Source organism: Thunnus maccoyii, chromosome 3, assembly GCF_910596095.1.
Source record: "Thunnus maccoyii chromosome 3, fThuMac1.1, whole genome shotgun sequence".
In the NCBI taxonomy this organism is placed as follows: Eukaryota; Metazoa; Chordata; class Actinopteri; order Scombriformes; family Scombridae; genus Thunnus; species Thunnus maccoyii.
This window is the reverse complement of record NC_056535.1, coordinates 2,895,109-2,916,921: the sequence shown is the minus strand read 5'-3', so window position 1 is coordinate 2,916,921 and position 21,813 is coordinate 2,895,109. Positions and strand designations below refer to the sequence as shown.

General features: G+C 39.9%; 1 protein-coding gene across 1 annotated transcript; it reads left to right on the top strand.

The window, feature by feature from the left end:
- The first annotated feature begins 18,607 nt into the window (after positions 1-18,607).
- On the top strand, positions 18,608-21,343 carry LOC121894589 (transcriptional repressor scratch 1-like). The gene is made up of 2 exons (XM_042407292.1): positions 18,608-18,764; positions 20,523-21,343. Exons 1-2 carry the CDS (start codon positions 18,608-18,610, stop codon positions 21,341-21,343), a joined length of 978 nt encoding a protein of 325 aa, XP_042263226.1.
- The last annotated feature ends 470 nt before the right edge of the window (positions 21,344-21,813 follow it).

Sequence of the window (21,813 nt, the reverse complement as noted above, 5' to 3'; positions counted from 1 at the left end):
TTGGCACCTTTTCAGGATCACCACTGTACTGTGGCCTGTGCGGAGCAGGAGGAGCTGTGATTTTATTTTTTATTTTTTTTGTGTTGCTGTTTTTGGGTTCTTGTTTTGGTTTCTTTAGTCTCTGGGCTGACCTGTGTATACTCCATGGAGTCGTCTCTTCTCTCATCCAGTGAATGCCCACTGAACGCAATGTACGACTTTGGATGTTTATTTTATAACAGGGGTTGTATCTAATCAGGGTGATGGTGACCTGTTGCATGGTTTTATTTTAATTAAACGTTATTACTTTTGCACATGTTTGTGTCATGATTCTCCAGGACAAACTTCAACAGTGTAATGATTCCAAATATTCTGCTGAAAAGTTCAGTTTATTAACTTGTATTAAGTCTTTACTTTTTACAATACAATAATCATTCATGTCATTTATCAAGTAAAAACATCAAACATTTGCCAGTGACAGCTTCTCAAAAGTGAAGATTTTCTGCATTTTGCTGTTGGTCAGACAAAGTAAATAATTTTAAAGTTTTTTTTTCCACCCAGAATCTCTATTTTCAGTTTCAAATATCCCCCCCTGTAGACTTAAGAGTGGCTGTTTTTTTTTCTTGATAGAAAACAGTGGCTATGCCTACTTTGAAGCCATACTGGTAACAATGCATTGCAATTGTGACAGGCTTTCACGGCAAAAAGAAAGTATCAAGGCACAGAAATGTTTCAGTCCACTCCTGGATCACAATTCACTAGTTTGCTGTCCATACAGGTGCTTGGTATGTTCCTTCTGTGGTCGACAAACCTTGGCCACAATGGTAAATGGACTGTACTTGTATAGCGCCTTTCTAGTCTTCCAACCACTCAAAGCGCTTTTTACACTACGAATCACATTCACCCATTCACACACATTCATAGGCTGAATGGGTACAGGGGCTACCATGCAAGGTCCCAACCTGCCCATCAGAGGAAGCTAACCATTCACACACATTCATACACTGATGGCACAGCCATCAGGAGCAATTTGGGGTAAAGTGTCTTGCCCAAGGACACATCAGCATGTTGACTGGAGGAGCCGGGAATCGAACCGCCGATCTTCTGATTAGTGGACGACCCGCTCTACCTCCTGAGCCACAATATACATAAAATCTGTTTGTAGTTGTGAGCAAGTGTAGTTCACCTCACCAGTTAGTGGCCAGATTTAAAAAAATGAATCAAAGAGGTGTGAAGGCCAAAATATCCTGACTTTTCATCCTAGAAATGCTGGATCCTACATTTCCCATAATGCAACCAGTTGTATGTCAGTGTCAGAAGAAGTACTTAAGTCATAGTGCCAATACCAATAATGTAAAAGTCCTGCATTTAAAATCCACATTGGTAAAAGTACAGAAGTATTATCAGATAAATTAAAAGTGAAAGTACTCATTTTGCAGAAAATTGGCTGCAAGGTTAGCTAGTTGAGTCCAGTGGTTCCTAATCTACAGGTCTCGGCCCTTCAAATGTTCACAAGATAAATCAGAGGGGTTGGTGAGATTATAAATGGATGTACTGCTACACAAATCTGTTTTCATATTTTTCGCGTTTCTCTTATGATTGATTTTGTTGTGAAATATTTGATCATTTGAACAGTTATTGAAATTGAAGACAGTTTGGAGGGGAAATATCTTGGTTTTATATTTAAAAGTGATCTTGAGTAATCAATAATGGAAACAGCCCGTAATTTCCACCTTGCTGCCCATGATGCTTTGATGCTAATATTCATTATGTGTTTTACATATGCAAACAAATGTGTTGGGAAGTCCTATCCATACCAGAACATGTCGATAGTTTGTCCATTTCTTAAACTCTGGGCTGTGCAGTGATGTTTTTGGTCAGTGTTTATTTCACATTCAGTACACATCCAGTAACAACCCTATCATGTCAGAAAAGTTTCTATATTGAGTCTTCATGCACTGCACATATTTCTGAATTGCATTTGGCAAAGTCATTCATGTTACAAGCCTAGGTGAGAAAAACAGAACACCCTGCAGAATGATACAGTCCCATCCATCACACTTGGAGAGGTAAGAGTAAGCTGTGGAGCTGAGCTAGAAGACAGTGTACCCAGCATAGAGCGCTTCTCGTCCGTCTTACCCGGCTGACAGCAAGATGCTTCTCCAAGGGTAACCAGATGCAGAATCCCCGTTCAACAGCTGTTGTTGCCTCTATTTGCCTCTTGTGTGCTGCAGGGAAACAGTACAAAGAGTGGCACGTGACCTGAGCCTGGGGGAGGAAAGACTGGTGAATCAATCACAGTGGGTGATACAGCTGGGTGCCCTTCACTCTCTTATATACCATACACAGAAGCTCTTAGGGCCAATCAGGGAGAAACAATCAGCTAGATGCTGTGCTGTGTACAGTACAACGTAACACAACGTTATGCCTGAATGCACATAGAAGAAAAATAATTCATCTGACATTGAATTGTGTCTTATTAAAATGAGTTAGATATGTGGATTTGACTTAAGATCAACAGATAAATGCTTGATAGAGTTAGACGGGCCCTATTAGCTTTTAAAATCGGGATTAATGAAATTATGGAGCTACACAAGGACAGACACTCAAAAACCTTATATGAAATCTTTTTTTCCATTTTTGTCAGATTGGAACCTTCTCTAAAGTAAACCCTGTCAGAGTGCCATCATGAAATCCTTCTAACAGCCCTAATGTCAGTCAGACAGCTTGGTCAAAAAAAAACATGGACAAGCCCTCAATCACTCTAATCTTATCTGTTGTGATGGACAAGCTCTCCATTAGCCCAACTGTATCAAAGAGTGAAAGAGAAGACACCATGGTGTGCTACTCAATCAGTATAATAACTGGCATTCATGCTTGGGCCCATCTGACACAGTCTAACTAACAAGTTGATTTACAAAAGCTAAGCAACCAGTGGGTCAATTCCTCCCTTGGACACACCAGTTATACTTTTTTAAAAGTTAAATTACATATTCAGGATTATTCAGGAAGATTCAATGATGAATCTACATTAAAATTATAATGCCAGTTTACACAAATAGAATCCTAGAGTCTGTTTACATATACCATATACTGTATATGTATAGATCTTACTCCCACAATATAATATTCCCTGAGGATAGCAAACAGTTACACATATTTGTGTATAGGGATCTTGTTCCAGCAAAATATTATCTTGTTCCCTGCGGATAACAACCTGTTAACACATATGCATGTATATGGATCTTGTTCCCAAAATAAAATATCTTGTTCACTCAGCATAGCAACCTGTTACACATATAAATGTTTATACATGTACATACATTCATACTTTATACATTCAGATGAGAGGCAGGGAGCACCCTAGACAGGTCATCAGAATCAACAGGTCTAATTGAGCTTGTTCCCATGAGATAGCAATAATAAATACCATGTTTTGGGACTTTGGTAGCTCCTTAAAAGTGTACTGGTGATGTATTTTTCCTATTTTCATGGATAGACAGACTAATACAGACCGTGAATGAATGAATGAATCACAAGCTTTTCTAAGACGCCGTTTTGCCCTGGGGTACAACAGTTCAGCCATGAGTCAGAGTGAAGCCCATCATACAAGAGGCAGATATACCAGTTTTTCCATTAAACCAGAATGCAGTGCAACCACAAGACAGGTTTCATTATTATTTTTTTCCCTCTGCCCCTATCCTCAACTGTGATTGTGAACAACAGGTTCACATACCTTCCATAGAAGAATAGAGGATAATATATGGAATCAACTAAGTGAAGCAGAAGTACACAAGAAAAGTTAAGTGAAACTGTGTGACAAAGTGGGTGAGACCACTCCATTTGTCCCCATTACACTTAATATTTCTTTCTATACTTGCCATTTGTTTTATTTAGACAATTGTAAAGCATTGCTTTCACATACTATCCCAGCTTTTGTTTGTGTTTAGCATTATTTTGTTACATTCATTTACATCTGCATTTCTGGTGTAAGATTAGCTTGTGTTTCTTACCAAACATACCATACTTTCCAGGAGACAAAGGGGGAGTCAACCAGTGGCTTCCTGCTTTTAAGCTCTCACTGACATCATTGGTGATGTCATGGGTTAGACCAGGTATGGGGGGATTCATTTTACAGTCTTCATCTGTAGGGTCAACCAGAGCACTGAGGCGGTTCCTCAGTTCCAAGCAAAACTCGTTGTTGGTCTTTAAGCATTTCAGCTTAGCTACTTTGAGAAGTTTCCTGTGATGACTCAGCTTCGCCACTTTCTTAGTTTCAGCTTGATGATGGCTGTTAGAGGGTAGTTACTTTTGACATCAGCTCCACAGCAAACTCAAACATCTTGAAGAGACCTGCGCCACTTTCCATTGATCAAGATGTGGTTGATTTGATTGATAGTGGAAACATAAGGTGACTTCCATGTTAGCTTATGGAATATTCTATGTGGAAAGATAGTGCTACCAATGACACAGTTGTTGTTCAAGCAAAAGTCAACAAGATGTTCACCATTGTCGTTCATCACACCACATCCATGCCTTCTAATAGTGCTCTTGCAGTCAGTATTATCAGCTTCAACCTTAGCATTGATGTCACCCATGATCATGAAATTTTGAGACTCAAGATTCAAGATTCAAGGTTAACTTTATTGTCCCACAGAGCAGGAAAATTGTCTTGGACTCTTCACCCATGCTGCAGCCATAAAAAGACAACATTTCATATACAGAAAAAATACAGATGAGTTAATAAATAACAAACAAAGTTCTAAAACCACAATTCACATACAGAAAATATACAAAGGGGCTAATAAATAACATAAATAAATAACACAACATGGTTCTAAAAGTACCTAGACAAACAAAGAAAACAGACACAATAAAAAACAGAAAATTCCCTTTTCATTAACATCCCTTACATAAAAGATCATCCAGTGCCCATCTTTGCCTTATCCGCCACTGTTTAAAAGTCTGCCTGCTGTAACAACAGCAGGCAGTAGCTGCCAGCAGTACCCAACTTGAAGATCTAGACTTTGTTGATGACCTTGCTGTTCTCTCCTCAAAGCGTATCCATCTGCAGGGGAAAACTGACAGACCGAACAAGTTTGCCAAATAGACAGGCCTGAACATCAATACCTCTAAAACCCAAGGGATGCGCATTAATGCCACTCCAGATGCACCAATCACAGTGAACTGGGACACTCTGGACTATGTCAAGGAGTTTACCTACCTTGGAAGTCTTGTCAGTAAGGACAATGCAGTACTAAAGAATCAGAGCATGGCGTGGGAAGGCTCACAATGCTTTTGCTAAGCTCCAGCCTATCTGGAAGTCAAAGCAGTAAAGCCTAAGAACAAAGGTTCGACTGTACAACAGCAATGTAAAATCAGTGCTGTGATATGGTTCAGAGTGCTGGTGAGTGACAACATGTTACATGAAAAAGATCGACACTTTCCGTAATGGATGCCTCAGAGAAATCTGCTACATTTTCTTGCCTGAGAAGATCTCAAATGAACAGTTATACAAGATAACTAAGTGCAACAGTGTGGTGCTAGAGATCAAACACTGCTGAATTTGATGGCTAGGTCATGTCTTCAGAATGGCCCAGGATCAAATCCATAAGGTTGCACTAAGATGGATTCTATGAGGGGAAAAAAAGCAAGGCCAACCCAAAACAACTTGGTGGCGAACTGTGACAGCTGAGTTAAAGGAAATGGACCTAACATGGGGCGAGGCACAGCATGCAGCACAAGACAGGTCTCAATGGAGGCAGATCGTAAAAGAATTATGTCCCACCAGGGACGAAGAGGATTAAGTAGTAGTGGTTAGAATCCATATGATTTGTACTTATTTTGGCTTGTGATGAGGATTATGCCGTGGATGATATGTTTTGTGTTAACAATGATAACTGATACAAGTGGCACTGATGTGTACCTGTTATAGGTGGGAGACTGAAACACGCCTGCAAGAAATATGATTCTGCCTATATAGATTGGAGGGCCAATTTAAGGGGAGAGTTGTTGGTTTGAGAGAGGGAACAGAACAGAAATGAGAGGATGCCTATGTAGCTGTGTGCACATGAGCATGCTTAAGTTTGAGTTATCCTGAGTTAAACCAGTTAAGTTTGACTTGTTTGTATTCATTTCTTTTTTGAGACATTTGTTTTTTGTTACACTGGACAGAATAAATCACTTTTTTTTAGTTCTTTAACAAGTCTCTGAGTCTGCCTCCTATCACCTTCCCAGCCATTCTGGTAGGGCTTCCTCACAAACTGAGACATCCGAAGGAGGATTTTTTTGGTGACAAGCAAATGGTCAGAACTCAGTGCTGCGCACAATATAGGACCATCAGAAGAATGCCTTAATCATAAAACTAACAGTACCTGTATGTTTTGCTTTGCCCAACTTTTGCCTTCAACTTGCTGAGATTTCATTCATGCAGTTAGACCACATTCCTGATTATCATTTGAAAATCTGCATTCACACACCATCGTGATAATTAACTCCATTGGTCTGATTGCACTCCATTTGTTACATTCACATGTAAAGCACCGGGGGGAGTGAGGACCAGTTGTGGGATGTGTCAGATGGTTGCTGACACACACACTCCCACATCCATTCTCCTGCACGACCTGGTGTGTTCAGGCCTTAGCAGCACAGTGTGGAGGAGCCCATCTGCTCACAGGGTCAATACCACTTTCTCTTTTCACACACACACACACACACACACACACACACACACACACACACACACAGACTCATGCCGAGCGTGCCAATTAGCTAAATGAGACAGATTTTTGCTCTGTGTAGATTTGCATTTTTTATGGTGAGCACATGGTTTTAATACTCACATTAATGGGATGAAATGAAAAATGTTGGTTATAAATTAAGCAAAAAACAATTTCTTTACAGAGATTCATTCACTGTAGCCCACAGAGAATTATATTTTTTATTTACTCTTTTATTATTGGTTGTAATATACATAATATGGCATATATTTCTATTGAAGTCCATATTAATTTTATATCATAAGTAAGACAGTTTGTAGCTGAACAGAAGCTGTACAGTTACTACAGTAACAAGTGTAGCTTACTTTTTAAGTTCAGTAACTAAACACTGGTGTAGGTGTGCTTCCTCACAAATGCTCCAGTAACTCCAGTTTAACTATAGATCTAAAAGTGTGACAGCACTGTGACAGCCTGCTCACCCAGTCTGACCAGCTAAGCTGGTGACGCTGGATGCTGCTTTCAGTTTCATCAAGATTTAACTATTTCCTCCCTGCTGTTGAAGATCATAACAACAAAACAGTTGAGCGAGTGCAAAACAACTCTGTGCTTTTATCACAAGTCCAGATATGGCAGCAGGCAGGGTTAGATTTATAACAGCATAATCATGAAAGAGAGCCAGTCCTGAATGTTATTGTTTTTATTGATGTTATTTGCCCATAAGATGAATTGTGTCACTTGAATGAGAGCTAAAATCTGTAAAGTTATTTGACTGAAATATTATAATTTTATGTCATGTGTAGGTCGAGTGTTATCAGAATTACATATTAATTCAGTGTTATTGTTCTCTGTAGCAGCTCACTATACTTTCTGGTACACCAATGTCAATAAAGACTGTTCAATCCAGTGTTGTCACTCAATAATTGGTGTGATGTACACTGTGTTTGTAATTTATATCATATAATACCAGTAGCAATAATACACTGGTGGCTGGCATGTATTTTCACTTTTGAGATAAACAGCATTCTTCAACATAATCTTCCACAAGACATGTAAAAACTGCAAAATTACCTTTTTTTTTTTACATCTCATGCTACTTTAGTATGAAATTTCATCACCTTAGCAAATAACAAATGATCAAAAAACTATTTGAAACATTATATCAGTTACACCTCACTGCTGCTGAGGATAACAGCATGCAGAAAGCTACAGATTCCAGCTTTAAATTGACTCTAACAGGTATTTACATGTCCTGTCTTATAAAAATTATGTTTATATACTGCTAATTTGCAACAGCAAATACATTTAGAAAAGAAAAGCAATGCAGCCAGGATTGCGTTTGTTATCAACATAATGGGGAAATGATTTTAATGACAATATGAAAATGTTCATACTGAATGTATCTGCAATATGTTCACTGTCAACATTTGTTTTCCTATACTGTCCATTCATGGCAACTAAAGTGTGATTTAAGTTTTTATTGTTCTGTTTAGGCAACACGAAACACATAGTTCAAGATAGTAGCCTAGGTCAAATATAAAAAAGTCATCATTGAGGTAGAAAGAAGGTGTTTTAGTAGCCTTAACCTAAGCATACATAGCCCTGTGTGTTGTACAACTACCATCCATCTATCTGTGTGGCACAAGAACCTAGCAGTTGCTGGGCAGGCAAGACTGAAGTGAACATAATCCAGCCAGCAATTACATTTCCTCCAAAACATATCGACAAGACCATTTAGTCATCCATAAACATAATTTGTAGGAGACAAGGTTGCCTGTTGAAGGCTGCTAGCCAAAAACTGTTAGCATGTGTGCAGTCATATTCAGAATTTGCTGGAGAAAGCACATTTCACGCGGAGTGCAACGTCAGGATTTTGCGCTCTTGTAATTTAAAATCTGTCCCTCTACACTTTGAAATCTTGTAGGTTGATTTTAAATTTGCTTTGTGCTAACTCTGTAGTTTTGACACTAATAAACTGACATAGCTCTCCACTCCTTAACAAAATGAGCAATAAACCAGAGTGACTGTTTGGTAAATGGAGAGTCATCTGAGTGGGGTCACTGGGGCTGTAAATTTCTCTCTCAGTGTGACAGAGCGTCTGCAGCCTCCTGTGGCCTGGCCTGGCTTGGCCTGGCCCAACATGGCTCTGCAGTGTGGATGGTTGCAAGGTGACGGAATGTACCCCCCCTTATCTAGCCCTACAACCCTACACTGACCCCCCCTCCCCTGCTCACACACACACTCACCCTCACAGCCATTATGAAACCCCAGCAGATGGCCAGGAGACAAAGGATGTGTGAGGGTGAGAGGCCCCCACCTCCCCCAACACTCCCTCCACACCTCACTTTTCCTATTGAGCCCCCCCCCCCCCCAAGCCCCCTTGTCCAGCAAGAAGCAGGCAGTCTGTTGCTGTAACATTACAGCTGGAGCCCACTCAAACTTCTTTCTCACCCCCCCCTCACCACCAACTCACACACACAATTTCTTGCCACGTGCCTCTCATTTAAGAGAAATTAACAATGCCTTCACCATCCCTTGTTCATGCAGATGTGGCGATTATGCCTTGATTTTTCACTCGTTGCAAAATGAGCTCCTTTAATGCGGAGACATTAGCCTAAATGATTCCTGGTGTCCTTTATCAGCTGAGAGCTCCCATTTGGGGCCCCGCAGCAGGTAATTCTCCTTTTGACAGTGCAATTGAACTGGCCAGCGCTGAAGGGCTATTTGGCAAAGAGCCATTTAGTGTAAGTGCTCTCCAGCCTGGCGAATGACACTTGTAGAGACAATGTCACCCCCACTGACACCATCAGTTGATTGTGTATTGAACAGAAATGGAGGAGTGATGTAGGCCCCAGGCCAGAAATATGCAGCACTATTGGCAGGGCGAAGTCCAAGGCGAGTGTCCTGGGGAAAAGTGAATTCACATGAGCTCTGTGGAGGTCTCTGTCAATACCAGGTGCCAAGGACACTAGGACAGGGACTGTGAGGTGATAAACTGGCTTTTTCACTAATGTGTGCTGCATGATCATTTTTTACAGGCTGCAGCAGAGGACAGACACTTTCTCCAGAAATGTTCTCAACATCCCAATACAAGGTCCTCTGCACAGATTGAGCTGAAAAAACATGACAGAAAAATGATTGGTTTACCACATGAACCAAAACCTATGTCTCACTTGGTATCTAGCTACTTATGTGTCCAGTTGTTAAGTACAGTGGGGGTGAATAGTATTGATTTAAATGGTAAATGGACTGTACTTGTATGGCGCCTTTTTAGTCTTCCGACCACTCAAAGCACTTTTACACTACAAATCACATTCACCCATTCACACACATTCATACACATTCATACATATCGGCATGTGGACTGGAGGAGCCGGGAATCAAACCGACGATCTTCCGGTTAGTGGACAACCCACTCTACCTCCTGAGCCACAGCCGCCCCGTTTAAAGTGCTCAAAAGATTTAAAAATTCAGACGATGTTCACATTTTAAACAGAAACATGTCTATCCAGAAACATTGTCCCCTTTACTCTGGAAAATCCACAGAACACACAATATAAAGTTTTCATTAGAACTAGTTTTTACTGAAGAAATTGATACAGTGAAAACTGTTGACTCTCACAAATGAAATGCCATTCATCTCTATTTTATTGGGATGAAGACAGCAATCTAAGAGACGGCTACTCACTCTGTATCCCAAGGCGTACACATGACACAGTTTTATACTTTTGAGTGATGTGCAGTGTGTATGCCAATGCCAAAATTCAATTGCATTTGACATGCAGAGTGCTCCATCAGTACCTTTGGAGACACAGTGCATCTTATTTGAGATGGATATCTGAAAACCCGGACCAAAAGTCTGCATGGCTAGAGACCACCAAAGTGAGAATATGTTTTTGTAATTTGAGTAAACCAACCCTTTGATGTGACAACTGGCATCTTATAAATACCATGATTGCTGGTGTACTTTAAATTTCTCCTTTTTGTTATTTGGTGATATGCAATTTTCACAATGAGTTTGGAACCCATTGTAATCCTATCTGCATGTATTGCTTTAGCCCCTTTGATATTCATCTTTTTGCTCTATAAGCACATTTGTTAACATGGAGGCATTCCATTTTCATTTCTTGCAAGCAAGGAGCCTCCCGTTGTCTTTGTGTTGAGTGCGTCACTTTGTTCGAGGTCTATTACTTTTTAATCTATATATGCTGCCACTTGGTTTCATCATACAGAGGCAAAATGTATCTTACCATTCATACGCTGATGATACACAATTGTATATTTCACTTTCCCATGATAACCTCAGACCTATAAATGAACTTTTCAACTGTATCAGTGACATTAAACACTGGATGACCCAAAACGTTCTGCAGTTAAACAAAAACAAGACTGAGATCTTTGTGGTAGGCACTAGAGGTCAGAGATAGGAGATCCACTCCAAACTGATCTTGCTGTCACTGAAACTCAGTGAGCAGGTTAGAAATCTAGGTGTTACCTTGAATTAGTAACTCAACTTCACAAGCCACAGTACTAGTATAACTAGGACAGCATTTTACCACCTAAAAAATATTTCCAAAGTTAAATCCATCTTGTCTCAGTAAGACCTTGAAAAACTGGTTCATGCATTCCTTTTCTCTAGGCTAGACTACTCTAATGCCCTTTTTGCCAGACTTCCCAAAAAGGCTGTGGGACAGCTCCAGCCCATCCAAATTGCTGCAGTCAGAGTACTCACTGGGACAAGAAAAAGTGAACATATTACTCCTATACTTAGATCACTTCACTGGCTTCCAATAAAATACAGAATTGATTTCCAAATTACGGCTCACTGTTTACCATTCACTTAATGGTTGAGCTCCTAAATACATATTAAATATATACAATACATTTAAATATGTACTCATGATTTATTTTATTTTGTTCATATTTTGTGTGTGTGAAGGTATGAAATGTGCTATATAAATAAAATTGACTTGACTTCAATGTAAAAAATCATTTTCATAATAAAATAACTCAGTGAAATGCAGGAAGCATCACAGACTGTTGACATTAAACAGTGTAAAAGAAGTTTGGAGCTGGAGTCAAGATATGGTTAGCTTAGCTTTGCATAAAGATTGGAGGCAGGTGGAATTAAATAATACGCCTCCCTACACCTCTAACTCTAACTAATTAATGCATGATATCTCGTTTGTTTAATTAAACAGAGATGTAAAAATGACACTTTGTAATTTTAGGGAAGGCATGTATGTGATAGAAACGTTTCCTCACAGGTGGCCAGATATGGTCTGTAAGCTCAGGTTTTGGTTTAGGTGTCTGTATAGCGTATTGAACGACATCAGGACTTCAGGAAGCTGCACACAGTCACTGCATGCAGCTGTTGTTTGCCAAGACACAGTCATAATACAAAACTCCCTCTAAAACCACAAACCGTTTTTTCTATTTATATTCATTTAAGACTGCACAAACAATGTACAAAGCAAGAAATAATTTACTTCCTGGCAACATACAAAAAAATGTTCTTAGACAGAGAGGGGGGACATAATTTAAGAAGATAATTTAATTTGAAACAGCATTGTGTTTGTACCAATCTTAAAAGTGTGTGTAGTTTAATTTGTGGGGTAACAGAGTAAAAATAACACAAAAAACCCACAGAAACGAGGAAGTTGAAAGTAACGCTCGCTATTGGTGACGTTGTTTTTGGTTTTCTGGTTTTCCACAGTCTTGATTTGTTAGTGTTGATTATATATGAGGAGGATGAACATAGAGGTTTAGTTGTGTATGATGGACACTGGGGCAGACAGTTGGACTATGTGAATCTTTAAGTGGACAGACTAGTATAGAATAAGGGTAGGACTATACAAGCATGTTGCTTCTTCCTACTCCTTTTCAGACATGAAATGTTTATTCATATTGCTTATTGAAAGTCTGTATATGTTCATTGTTAATTTTATTGGTTACTTTTGTTTTATTTCTGCTTATATATTTTATTGTTTTTTTTAAATGTTCAAAATAAAGTTTATTCAATTCAATTCAATTCATGTACATGTCAAACACTTTGTGTTTGACTAGCTGACTGGCTATTTCCTCGTTTCCAGTCTTTCTTGCTAAGCTAGGCTAACCAAGTCCTGACTCCAGCTCCATACATGACACACAGGCATGAGATTGATATCACTCTTTTTTCTCACTACCTATTGTACTTATGAAACAAATAAAAGATTTTTTTTAAAATATTGAGCTTTTCCTTTAAGGATAACTTTCGAGCATATTAACTTGACTATTTTGAAAAATAAAATGTGTGTAGTGAATGTAATACACTTGTTGTTTCACTATCTATCCCATAGCTTCATCTGCCATCAGGCACGTCATCATTGTCTCTAGCCACCATATTTCCCCTTCATCGCTTTGGTTTTTCCATTTCGGACAGCATCTGTAGCTCTCGGCCCGCTGCTCCCCTGAGACTCTGTCATCCACCAGAGCAGAGGGCAGTGACACGTGTGATTGATGACCCCCAGAATGGAAAGGAGAGAGATGGACAGATTCCTTTTATCAGGATTGAGGTCTGACTAGATTAAAATGCAGTTGTACAACGCCTCCTCCCCCCTTTTTGGCGTCCCTGTTGGCCTCCTCAGCATCCCCACTCCATCCCCTGTCAGTCACCTCACCTGACGGCTGGGAGTTTTTTCCTCATCTCCTCCACTGACCTCTCATCCCACCTCCCCACTCGAGGTGACATGGTGCGGACGTGGCCGATTGTGCGAGACTTTAACCAGCCACTTCCAAATTGACTGAGGTGTTTTGTTATTTGCCTCTGCAGAGAAGTGTGCGAGACAAATCTCAGCGGAGCGTTCTTAACACCATTTGCACAAAGCTACTTGGAAAAAAAGAGAAAAAGTATGAAATGTGTTAGAACATAAATCACAAGTCGCTCTCCACAGCTTACCACAATCAACCCTTGAAAAAACATGCAAAGTGAAGTGGGGAAATTCTCCTTTTTCTCATTCACTAAGTGCTGATTAAAAGAAAAGAGACAATCACTTTCATTCACTGGCGTGCAGCTGCCTCATTGTCAGATGGCGGAGTGGGAGATTTCTGTGGTAGTGCTGAAAAGACGCCTCAATGAAAAGGACCTGCGTTTGTTTTTCAGATGGCTCTCTAATGACTGGATGTGATTAACACAAATTATCTCAGTTATCACTGCTCAACAGGCTTGGATAGACAGTCTTTGGGTGCATTCTCTGCAAATCTACTCACTCTGCATTTAATCAGTCTCGACACTCTGTACAAGGCTGCAATGACCAGATTTCTCTAGCTAAAATATTCAATTTCTGACTGTAATTTCTCATTAAAGCAGACATTATTGCAAAAATTTGTATCAAAATATACTTTATTTTGTTTTCCATGTTACTCAGTGTGTCTGCGCTTGATGAGATCATACCAATCCTCTGGGAAATCTCTCTGCTCATTGATGATATCATTGTTGTATTACAAGGTTTGGGCCTAAATCCACCTTTGTATGTAGGATTGAAACACACAACAGTGGAAAGAGAATAAAGCTTCTTCACTTCACTGGCAGGTTTTCTCCACTCAATTTAAGAAAATAACATTTTTAGGACTCAATTGCAGACACAAATTACATTTCAATTCAAGGCAAACTTGCTTGTAAAAGAAGAGGCTGGTGTTATTTTAGATTCCACAAATATGAAATTAATTTCTAAAGGAAGACTACAGTTAAAAACAACTTGGATATTGTGCTTTTAGCTCAGGCCATCGGCTCTATCAGTTATGATAACACTGTATTCACCAAAGTTAGTGCTGATATTTCTGAATGCACCATCATTGCTAGAGTGGGAAAAGAAACGAGATCATTCAGATAGTCATACGGGTTTTAAACAAACCCTCAGCTTAGCTAAAAGTATTTGGAAGAAAAACAAAGGCAAACAAAAATTATTAACCAAACTTTTAAACATTTATCACTGTTTACGGACTTCAACTTTGACTGAGTTTTTCTCTCAAAAAGCTCAGTAATTTCCTAAAACAGCTGGGTACTGTAGTTTTTAGCAAACATTACTCAAACAGGAGGAAATAGTATATTTCTTGGGGACTATTTTCAGCAGCGGATTAATACACATTTGGCACTGAGTATTTTTTGCAGCAGAACAGTGCTTCTGAGACCGAGTCAAAATAAACTACAGTGTGTGTGTTCATTGTAATGAAGGAACATGTTACCCAGTGCAACAGTTCTATGACAGAGGACTAAGATATATCAGGCTTTGTATAAACACACCATACTTGTTCGTAGATTAATTCATCATTGGTTTTGGTCTTTTCATGGAATTTGTTGACAATAAGACAAATAAATAATATTGCCTCACATTTAGAGATACTTTTCCACCATCATCTCCTCTGTAAACATGTCACTGTATGAGGTACTAGAGGAAAATCCTCCATTGACATCTGTCTGTAAGATTAAATATTTTTTTATTATCCAGTCATGCTAAACTGTACCTTGCAGAGCCATCTGTGAGTAAGCTGTCCAGGCTGTGTATAAACTACTGCCCTCTCTCCAACCAGAATTTGACCCTGTGACCCTGCAGGAACCCAGAGGTCAGCCTGTCACGGCTGACTGACCGGAAGTCAGTGTGGGGGCCTTATTATCCAGATGAGGGTTATATGGTTGTATGGGGGGTTGAGGGGTCTTCAGAGAGACATAAAAGTTCTAGGAGCATACAGAGGATTGAAGAGACAAATAGATGTGGTAAACCTGCATGCTGACATCACAGAAATGTAGGGAATCTAACAATTAAATGTGTAAATTATCTATATCAATTCACATAATTTATATAATCAGATTTTCAGAAAGTCAACAAACAACACAAGAGAAGGACATGTAATAGTCAATGCAATACCACAATTAAAAACTGTGCTAGGTATCATGGGAAAGGTATAATTTGGTTTCAGTACCAAAACTCTGATTTTGATTGCAAAATTATACCTTTTCACAGTAAAACTTTAGTTTACTTCACTTATTTCCTAGCAATTTCCTATGTTTCTTGAAAGGAACAATGCAATTTGGTATCAATTAAAAGAAAAGTATAGACAATGTTCTGAGAAAGTTATTTAAGTTTAGTTGAGTTGAGTCTATAAGCAGTTGTTGATTTCTAGAAGAATTTCCTTGACAGAACTGTTAAAATCTTAGTGACTAAAATAAGATCTATTAAAATCCGAGTAAACATTCATTTATTTTCAGACATATTTGTTGAATCGTGAGCTTACTTGTAAACAAATTGGAACATTTTGCATGTTCCACTGACACCGCTGTGCACGTACTAAATAGCAAGTGTACCAGTTGAACACTGTCTGCACTTATATGTATTCAAATACTGTAGTTTAGTACAAATGTGAGGTATTTGTACTTCACTCACGTATTTCCATATCATTTTATTTATTTTACAATTTTTACAATTCAGAGGGAAATATTGTACTTTTTACCTCACTACATTTATTTGTCGTTACAGTTGTTGGTTGCTTCACAATTTAACAATTTACATACAAAATGATGATCTTATAAAATATGATGCACTGTTGTTGATTAAACCACTCAATAGTATATAAAATAGGCACAATTAGCTCAAGCAATTACGAACTACATAGACAATGCATCAGTGAGAATCTAATAATACAATCTATAACTATTAGACTGTAAATGCTGCAGTATGTGCCAGTGGTTCATGTTATATACTTGAAACATGAAATAAAATAAAAAAATATTTCACTCTCAGAGGTTTTTTTTTCTGCATTATGAGTACTTTCATTTGTGATACTTTAAATACACTTTGACAATAATACATGAATGACATTTTCAGTACAGGACTTTTCCTTGTAGTAGTATTTTTATTCTTTTATGTATTTATTTATGTTTATATTCCATGTTTTCATATAACATGAATATATTTTATATTTCTATATTTGTATTATATTTTGATAAAACCTTGGTTGTAATTTTTTTGTAAAATAAAATGCATTTCTGCCAAACACAAACACAAACAGTCTTACAAGAACTGCTGGCTACTGTTGCAATCCAATAAAACAGCTCGGCCATAAATTCTACCTTTATGAAACTTATATTGTCCAGTTTCTGTTGACACTGTCAGAGAGCTGTTAATTCAACACTTAATGTTTATTATTGAGGTCATAGTTAGTGGTGTTGTTGTACTGGACAATAGGTATTTTTAATGTTTTGTCCACACATATAGGTGCATACATGAGAATTCCAGAAGAAACACCTTTCAATATCATATAGTCCAGTACAACACTACTACTAAGTGTGACTCCAATAATAGACGTATGGTTGAAACTGAACATCATAAGCTTCTTAAACTGTAGAATTTATGGCTGAGCTGTTGTAATGGATGCATTAGATTGTATAGATGACATTAATGAAGTCGTCACAGTTAAAAACAATATATGATGCAAAATAATGTGCATGGTGATGAAAAATGAGAAATGGGAAAAGACTTCTAAAATGATGGGACATATATCTTATTATAAACTGACTGCTGGTGTGATGTTTAGGAGGATGAAGATTAGATGACTGTATGGTTGAGGAAAAGTGTGTGAAATAACCTGGAAGACTGAAGTGTATCTTATCTATAAAATTTGAAAAACATAAAATTGTAAGACATTGAAGTTTTTTAAACAAATCAGTAATAAATAAATTGTGAAATAACGATTTGAACTAAATAAATACAGTATAAAATGCACAGAAGTATTATTCAAATTAGGGAATATCTGATCAAAAAAGAAGAGAACAAGGTTATGAATATGAATTTGTTGCATTCATTTGGTCTCAGCTTTCAGTACTTGACAGTTTTTGATCCTGACTGCTGTTGACACACTCCTGGCTGCTATTGTACAAGTACTGAGGCTCTGTTCACATCCCTGATTAGGACATATGAAGGAATCTAAATGCAGATGCATCACATGTAAGTTCACAGTGATCTGACCTAAATTTGATTGAAATTCATACAACCAAATCCACTTTCTGATTTACATACCGAGGCTGTGTTCCTGCAGTTTAAGATTCCAACAATGATCTGCGGATGATGATGATGATGATGATGAAATATCAGAGGTGGTGGTGGTGGTTGGCAGGAAGGCGGTGTGTGTTTGGGTCAGCATAAATTGTGTTAGCTACTTCATTGAAAGACAATGGAGGACAAGATGTTGTGTGTAGTGTCACCCACGTGCTCCTGCACCACTATTGTCTGCTTGCCTTCCCTAGGAGAGGAGAGACGGAGGGGTGAAAGGAGGAGGATGTGGGAGGAGGAGGAGGAGATGGTGGTGGTGGTGGGGTTAGTTGACTGCTGTGTGTGTGTGTGTGTGCGTGTGTGTGTGCGGGGAGAAGCACAGACGGCTCGTGGTAATTTGATGTGTGTCCCCGGGGATGTTTGATGGATTAATGCTAAGCAGCTCCCTCTTCCAAAGCACCACCTGATCTTTGGGGCTCGTGCCCCACATATAAAAGGCTGCAGTAGTGCTGAGCTCAGCTAGTCCAGCCATCTCTCTCTCTCTCTCTCTCTCTCTCTCTCTCTCTTCTTTCTCTGCCTCTGTCTCTCCCTCGCCACTTTCTGTCTTCCTCTCCATCCTCCCTGTCCTCTGCCTTCTCTCTCTCTCTCTCTCTCTCTCTGCTGCTTTCACTACATTTTCTTTTTTTCTTTCCCCTCTGGCGTGAAACCTCATTCAGGACAGATATTTTTTCAATCCTCCGCTGTGGTTTGTTTGGCCTGCTCAAGAAGGCCGCCTGGAATCTTAGTGCATTTCTGCTCTTTTCTTCTTTTTTAAAAAAAAAAAAATCACCAGTCTTTCCACACTTTTCTATGAGGCTCTAGCATCACTTTTTCATCAAGGAAAAAAAAATGCCACGCTCCTTTTTGGTGAAGCAGCCGAAGGTTCACGATTTCTCGTCTTCCAACTACTACCATCAACACCAGCAGCACTGGGACGACTCTTACGCTGTGACACATGCCATCACAGAGTCGGCCACTAACTTGGCGGTCCGTTTGAGTGAAAATGGTGAGTTCACGTCTCTCTGAATTGTGTTTTCCATTTTTAAAAATATGTTTATTTCTGCTGTAGTAGCTGTAGATTTCTTCATTCGGAGAGATGATCCACGTGGTTTGGCTCTAAAATTGAAAGAAGAGAAAGATCTAAAACAATGGATTCATCCAAAGAGACAGAGGAGATGTTGTTTTCGCTGTCTAATCGCTCTTGGAAACCCCCAAAACCCCCCACAGGCATTGCTCGCCCCCCTTCCGTACAGCTCAGGACTTTTGTTTTCTAACTCGGCGGATGCTAAATAGTATTCAGGTCACGCTGGCTCAATCAGCTTAATACTCAAACCAGATCACACAGCAGCTTTTGGCTTTAATACTATTGTGTACATGAATGATGAGATATATGTGTACGTGGGCATTAGGCACAAAATCTGATGCAAGCCTTTGTCAGGTCCAACTAGAAAGAAGGAAAAAAAAAACTCAGGAGAAAGCAGATAGCCACATGGGACTGTGTTGTCCTTAGATGGTGCAGTTGCCCTTGAGTCTCTCCTCTTATCACCCTCCTCCCCCTTCCACCCCCCACTTCATCTCTCCATCTCTCTCCATCTGATCCTGCAGGATGTTAGATAGCCACAGGGAGTAGGATTGCAGCAACACAATCCATATGTGGAGCAGCGAGAGGTGATGGAACAGGGTTTTTAGAGGATGGGTATTGACTGGAAAATAGAGAGTGCTGCAGGTAATTCAATAAAGTGCAACATGAGCAGTACACTGGCAGACAGTAGGTTTACATTCATGGGATTTCTACTGAGGCTGGATGTGAGAACAACCGTGCGATACAAACAATATGGGGTGTGTGTGTGTGTTTGGCTTTCAGAAACATCCAAAGAAATGTGTGCTTTGAGCAGACCCCCCCCCCATCACTCTCTACCACCAGCATCACAGATCTTGTGTTCGAGTTGAATCATTTGTCCTCCAGATTTAGGATGCCAGCTGTCTGGTTCCCTTTGTGTTGCAGTGTGTGTGTGTGTGTGTTTGGAGGGGGGGGGGGGGGAGTGGGCTCAGTGTACCATGGACTGCTGTCAAGATCAGACCCCCCTCCCAGACACACACACACACACACACACACACACCCTCCCCTTCCCTCTTTGCCAAATCGCAGCCCCCACCTGTCACTCAATCTCCCCATTACCATACTCATGAACACTCTCAAAAACGCCACAGATGGGGAATGATCTGATTAAAATGATTTAGTGATTGAGGGGATTTCACTGCTGAGACGCTCTGTTTTGATCACACACCCCCGCCCTCCGCCTTCCGTCACAGATTTAGACGCTGCTGCTGCTGCTGCTGCTGCTGGGAGGCGGCGACAGGTGGATCGATCGAGAGTCAAACTATTGCACTGTGACTGTTTTGTCAATGTCAGCACATTGTGTTTGACTTATATTCACCCACAAAGGCCTTTCGAATTTTTTTTTTTTTTTTTTTATGATAGCACTTGTTGGAGCCAGAGGAGGGAGCCTATTGATCAAGGCAGAACTGTCCACAAAAGACTCATTAATGTTTCATTCTCCAAGCTTGCTGAATCTGGCACTTACAAATAGCTTCCTGTATAGGTTTCATATTGATTAGAGATTTGGGTAAGAGGGCACTTTTCATCAGAGATTACTGAGATTGTGAAGATGCTCCATTCATTTATTATTAGGTAAAAAGAAAACGAAAAAAGAGAGAAAAAAGTCTTTCCCTCTCTTTATTAAATGTATTTTTCTTTTCCCAGGCTACATCCATGATTACACCATCCCTTCAGTATTGCAGAGCACAAAGGAGCCAGGTCGTGAGCAGACCGGGCTCTCCTCAGGGCCCCTGTACTCCCCAGGATGTGTAGGTGGAAGCGGTGGGGAGGAGTTCTCCGACCATGATATGGAGCATCCGGACAGCCCGGTTTCCAGCTCCACAGTTGAGTCAGACAGTAGCGGCCCCGAGTTGGAGGAGGGCACTATCAACGCCTTCCTCATCTCTGACGGCCGCTCTCGCCGGAGGCCCAACCAGAGGTGTCCCCGCAAGGGAGGCAGCCAATCGGACAGCAGCGAGGGCATCGGCTCGGCAGACTGCAGCCCGGTCAAAGGGAAATCCAAAGGGCGCTATATGTGTGGAGAGTGCGGCAAGTCTTACGCCACGTCCTCCAATCTGAGCAGACACAGGCAGACTCATCGCAGCCTGGACAGCCAGCAGGCCAGGAAGTGTCCCACCTGCCACAAGGTGTATGTGTCCATGCCGGCGCTGGCCATGCACATGCTGACCCATGACCTGAAGCATGAGTGCACAGTGTGTGGTAAAGCCTTTAGTCGGCCCTGGCTCCTGCAGGGCCACATGAGGTCCCACACTGGGGAGAAACCCTTCGCCTGCGCCCACTGCGGCAAAGCCTTCGCCGACCGCTCCAACCTGCGTGCTCACATGCAGACACATTCAGCCTTCAAGCACTACTCCTGCAAACGCTGCCACAAAAGCTTCGCACTCAAGTCCTACCTGAACAAGCACTACGAGTCCGCCTGCTTCAAAGGGCACCAAGCAGAGGACGACTGCAGCTCAGAGGACTGATTGGAAAATCTTCATCTTTGTCATTTCTATTTATACAATTTGTAATAATTCATACAACAAAGACAACAAAGCCAGAGAACAGCTTGCCACTTCTGAGGCTTATCACATGCATGCATCCTCTTAATCCTGCCTTTTGATATAAGCAATAATCTCACTTTAAATTATTCAGGAATTCTGTATGAAGATAACGTCACAAAAAAAAAAATCTCTGTGTTGATCACAAATGGAAAATATTTTATATTGTTTTTTATAAATTGAATTGCAATAATTTAGTAGTCAGTATTATTTTATATGCCAACTAGCTCTTAATTTACCTCAAACCTTTCTTATTCGATAAATAATGTATTTGTGTATTTATTAATTTATTTAACTATTTATTTGCCAATTTTAAAGATTATTTATTTATTATTGGTTGATGTATTTAACATGGATTCATTAAAGCCATGAATTGGATTTGTTGAGAACAAAAG